Source organism: Citrus clementina, unplaced genomic scaffold (assembly GCF_000493195.1).
Source record: "Citrus clementina cultivar Clemenules unplaced genomic scaffold, Citrus_clementina_v1.0 scaffold_8, whole genome shotgun sequence".
Taxonomy (NCBI): domain Eukaryota; kingdom Viridiplantae; phylum Streptophyta; class Magnoliopsida; order Sapindales; family Rutaceae; genus Citrus; species Citrus x clementina.
In genome coordinates, this window is record NW_006262022.1 from 8,755,798 (window position 1) to 8,761,405 (window position 5,608).

The window sequence follows — 5,608 nt, forward strand, 5'->3', positions numbered from 1 at the left end:
ACATTGTTGAAGAGTAATTATTTGTGTGTTAAAGAATTTATTACTCATACATGTTATACAATAGCTAGAGTTATCCTACCTGTCAGTGCATGTAATGTCATTACCATTAGATTATCTTCTATCACGTAATTGTTAATCTTATCCAAGAAAACATTCCTTTAAAATATCACATTATCTATTAAAATAATCTGTTTAATTTGTGTCACGAATTACAGGAAGCGATATAAATATATTTTTTTTCTTTTTAAAAAAAAAAAAACTTTGTTGTGTAGCATTTGCTAAGAGGAAATGATTATACATATCCAATGGTAATGGTCCAAAACCTAGTCAGATCCACGGACAACAGCCAGCCAGCTCAAGAAATTAAAACAAAGGGCAAATATGGCAACCGAATAAACCCCAATATAGCATGGTAAAATCGTAAATACCGCTGCTATTCGCGGGCAATTTCATGACCCCATCACTTTAAATGCACCCCCCGCTTCTCTTACTGCGTCAACACAACTGTCACAGAGCACTCAGAAAACAAGAAGACGGACGGGAGGAATTTTTTTTTTGTTAAAAGAAAATTTCTCTCTCTAAAACCCTAATTTTTAGAGAGAGAAAATAAGACCTCTGCGTAGAGAAGTAAAACTATTATTCATATGGGTGGGAAAAAGTTTGCGGTGCTTCTCTGCGCAGAGGATTCGGAGTACGTGAAGAAGAAATACGGAGGGTATTTTGGGGTTTTCGTGAGAATGCTGGCGGAGGAAGGCGAGACGTGGGACGTGTTCCACGTGGCGCGCGGCGAGTTCCCCGACGACGACGACTTCGGATCGTACGACGGTTACGTGATCACGGGCAGCTGCAATGATGCTCACGGGAATGACGTTTGGATCTGTAAACTCATTGCTCTGCTGAAACAATTGGACTCCTTGAGGAAGAAAGTTCTCGGCATTTGCTTCGGACACCAGGTAAGGGCCATTACCGTCTTTTCGTCGCATATTAACGCAAGCAAAATTGCTGGCACTGCTTTTTGTCCGTAATTTGACCTGTTCATCTCAAGAACCGGCAGTGCAGAAGGGTATATTTGGAATCTCTTTGTTATTATTTTTCCTATTATTATTATTATTGTTTTAGATTTTTTAGCAAAGACAGGGAGTTATCGCTGTGGTTGAATTTTAGTTAAATGACACAAGAGGTGAAAAACGACATTAAAAAAAAAAAAAAAGAAACTTTTTGCTGTCGTCCATCACACGGAAACTTAAGTGGTCCCACAGCGGCAAACTTAAATCGGGTCCCATTTGAGTTACGTCGCTTACAGTTGGACGGCTTGTGATCTAGCCCTGGTTTAAGTAAATGGGGACCGACCAATATGTTCAATAATCCACGGGCCCGTGTAATTCATTCTCCAATAAGATTGGAATGGATATTTTTCTCCTAAAAATTCTATAAAAAGAAGGAATATACAAATTTTTTGAATTTTTTTCAATAAATTATTCATTTTTTAAGAGTATAATTGTTTATCTCAATCAAAAATATATATTTTCTAAATTTTGCAGAAATAGTTTTTGGTCATACGACGAAACTAGGTCATAGTGTTGTTGCGGTAAAGTAGTAGTTATGATTTAATAAATTGTATAGAATTTTGTGTACGTTAATAAATTGAAAAGTTTATGAAGGTGAAGATAATTACTAAGTTATATTTTTTTTTACTCACAATTGATTTAAAAGTAATTTTTTATAACTCTCAAGTTGTTTGACAAATAATAATTTCTAAAACTTATTTTTTTTAAGATCTTGTTAAATTACATATAATAAAAAAGAGTATCGATTGTTATTGATAGTAAATATTAATAGAATTTTATGGTAATATATAGTATTAAAAAAAAACTATTTGAGTGATGTTTGCAGTGAATAACGGGGGGTCTGAATCTGATGACTCAATTTTAACCTTTTTTTTTAAGCCTCTGATTTTGATGGGTAATAGTTTTACCCAATAGCGACATCGAGAGAGTGGGTTCGACACATGTACACTTTTGATGTGCCTTGTGACTCATTAAATTCTCATTGATAAATTTTGTTTCTTTTATATGCGTACACGTTGTTTCAAACCTTTTTGAGAACGTGTACTAAAAAACCACTTGCTTATTACTCATTTATTGCACATTGATGATACTTTGAAGTATTTGTTTTGAGATATTTTCTTGTTTCAAACGTTTTTCTAAATAAAAATGAAAAAAAAAAACACCTTTTCCAGTGTGTAATTTTTAATAGAAACGTTCACGTCGTCTCTCTCTCTCTTTGCTGTGGTAGATATGAAAAACAATAATTAAAGCATAGACGAGGATCCGAACTATATTACTTTTTTAGTCTGTACATTATTAAATAGTTAAAAAAATTAAATAAAATATAATCATTTGATGATAAGATTTTGAAATACACAAATAGTAACACAAGATATTATTGTTATGATCTTACTAAGTTGGAATTAACAAAATTTATAATCCACTTAAAACAATGTAAAAATTAAGTGAATCCCATTATTTATTGTATTACCCATTTTCATATGTTTTAGGTGGATTATAAATCACATTGAAAATTAGTTACCCTTATTATTGTATTGCGGAGATTTGTATAGCTAACAGTCAACTCTTTTTGCTGGTTTTTTTTTTTGGGGGGGGCTGGTTTTTATGCTATTTGTTTATACTGCTTTCTCTTTTTGACATCTTGCAATTTTTTTAAAGCAATCAACATGATAGGTGGCTAGCATTTATGTTAATTATTTTAATTCATAAAGTATGAGTTAGGTGACAACCCCATGAGCTCATGTTGTATTCGTGTATAAATTTAAACAAACAACCCACATCAATCTAGAAAAATCTATCAATCAACATTGCTATATTTTCATTACAAATCAAAATTAATAATTGTGTATATAGTATACACACATAGATATAGGTTCATCAATGCATATAATATATTTTATGCTTTGTCATGCGTGCGTGCATTTATGCATGCATTTTCCATAACAATTGTCGGCAAGACAAAGTCCCACATTAATGATTATATTTTATTTCTTTTTCTTGTTTTCATATATCATGATTAACGAAATGAACCAACAAGCAAATAATGAGATAATGTGAATTTTTTAAGATATTGGTGATTTTGATCAGGTACTTGGCCGTTCATTGGGAGCTAAGATTGGCCGGTCCCTCAAGGGGTGGGACATCGGGGTCACGACCGTCCATCTGTCATCATCATCATCATCGAAACTCTTCTCATCTCTCAAAATGCCGGCCGTGCTCCCCGTGATAGAATGCCACCGCGACGAGGTAGTGTACCCTTGCGTAAACCCGGCAACACCTGTATTCACACTATCATAGCCAGCGTAAATGCTTGTGTTCTGATGTGATGCGGGCTATTGTAATAATGTAGGTCTGGGAGCTCCCAGCCAAAGCAGAGGTGATAGCATGGTCTGATAGGACCGGGATCGAAATGTTCAAGTATGGGGACCACATGATGGGCATCCAAGGTCATCCTGAATACACCAAAGACATTCTCCTCCATCTGATTGACCGACTTCTTCAGCGCAATTTCATTGTGGTATGTTATGTCGTCTCACGTGCACCGTTTGATTTTCACTTTCTCATTTTGAATGGGCCTGATATGTTGATGTACGTTATAATTACAGGACTCAATTGCGGAGGAGGCAAGGGCAAGAGTGGAGGAACTTGAGCCGGATAGGGAGATGTGGAAGAAAGTGTGCATTAACTTTCTCAAGGGTAGATTATGATGATAAATTTTAAGGCTGTTTAAGGGGCCAAAAAAAAATATATATATATTCATCTAAGCTTTCAATGATCAATAAAAGTATGGATCCCTCTAAGTTACATGCATGTACCTTACAACCCTCTCACATGAATAGTGAGTGGACCCACATCATTCACTATTCATGTGAGAGGGTTGTAAGGTACATGCATGTAACTTAGCATTAGCCTAAAAGTATAGGTCAGTCTCTGAATTTTATTATTTATTTATTTATTTACTTTATAATTGATAGGGCACAATTGCACTATCTGATTGGCTAAGTTCTCTTCATAAGTCTGAGCTTGACATCGACAGGGTGAAATTTAGAACTTTAATTACACCAAGAAGGTTTGTAAAAATACATAGGGAAAAAAGAAATTCATGTGAAAGGCACAAACATATGTCAAAAGGCAGAATTTCTGAGAAAAATGTATACTCTCTAATTGTCAATATTCGAGAAAAGTACACTATGTTATCAAAGTTCACATAAATGAGTTCACAAAATCAAATGGAAGAAATGAATTTAGGAATATAATATGATGAGACATTGGGGGAGAGGATAAGTTTAAACCCTTTTTTTTTTTCTAAGGGTAAGTTGTATGCTTGTACTCGACAAGATAATTGTTCGAAGGTTTATTCCATTGGAAATGCTGCTGAGCCTGATTCATATGAGCAGTCAAAAACTGAGTGGTCAAATCATGTTATCTGCGAAAATAAAATGAAACTTGACGTACTACTGATCGAGTACTTGCTATTTCCTCTGATTTTCTTCATGACAGGCATCATTTGGTCAAAATTTCAAAAAAAAAAAAATATATCTTACCAGTAAAACTCCAATTGCAAAGCCAACGGCTATCATTTGTTGTTCTAATACGAAGCTTAGATTTTGGAAAAATTAAATTTCTAATTGTCAATAGAACTTGACAGCATGCATGGCGGTGGGGCCATGAGTTCATATTTGATTGGAGATGTATTCTACTGGAGGTGCTTCTGAATCTGATTCAAGAAATAAGTCAGTTCAACAATACAATATCAAATCACTTGCGGTATATCTTTCAAATTGAAATGAAAAAATCCATTCGAAATTAACACTGCAACAGAAGTGTATATTTTTAAAAAAGCAGTGACGGAACCAAGATTTTGATCTGATTATAATAGACAATTATAAACTTTAATAACACTATAATATAAAATCTATAAGATAAAAAAAGGCCAACAATGCGGATATATTAAATAAGAGTGTTGCTATTTAGACTAAGTGAAGACAAAAGGAAGATAGAAACGGCAGCACATGCTGCCGTTTCCTGTCCTGTCCTCTCTCTTCAGAAAATGAGCATGCGTGAATTCAGTCATGAGCCCACAATCAATTTAAAAAAATTAAATTTAACATAGTGCGTGAGCCAATATAGTATTTAACAATCAATTTTTTTTTCTTGTCCTCTCTCTCTCTGCATCTCTCATCTCTCTTTTACCTGTTCATTTAACGTGAGCCATATTCTGCATTTAACAAGGAAAAACCAGTTTCCTGTCCTCTCTATCTCTCTACATCTCACATCTCTTTTAGTTGTTTATCACACAACCAATTTCTGCATTTCCAACTTTGCATTTGCTCGATTTCAGCAACCAAAAAAAAAAAAAAAGGCAGCCATAAGGAAAAAGTTAGATCTGGATCTGCAAACAGAGGCAACTTGATAAAATTGGTACCGATTGATTGATAAGTTAGTGACTCTCAGTACATTCAAATAAAGTTTTTGTTGTGTTCTATATATTTACATGGTTAGAATTTTTAACTTAAATTGTAAAAATTCGTAGATTTGTG

General features: G+C 34.1%; 1 protein-coding gene across 1 annotated transcript; it reads left to right on the forward strand.

Annotated features, from left to right (window-relative positions):
• Window positions 1-628: 628 nt before the first annotated feature.
• On the forward strand, window positions 629-3,909 carry LOC18035003 (gamma-glutamyl peptidase 5). The gene is made up of 4 exons (XM_024179523.1): window positions 629-953; window positions 3,156-3,314; window positions 3,418-3,585; window positions 3,674-3,909. The coding sequence occupies exons 1-4, from the start codon at window positions 645-647 to the stop codon at window positions 3,773-3,775; spliced, it is 738 nt and encodes a 245-aa protein (XP_024035291.1). The 5' UTR covers window positions 629-644; the 3' UTR covers window positions 3,776-3,909.
• The last annotated feature ends 1,699 nt before the right edge of the window (window positions 3,910-5,608 follow it).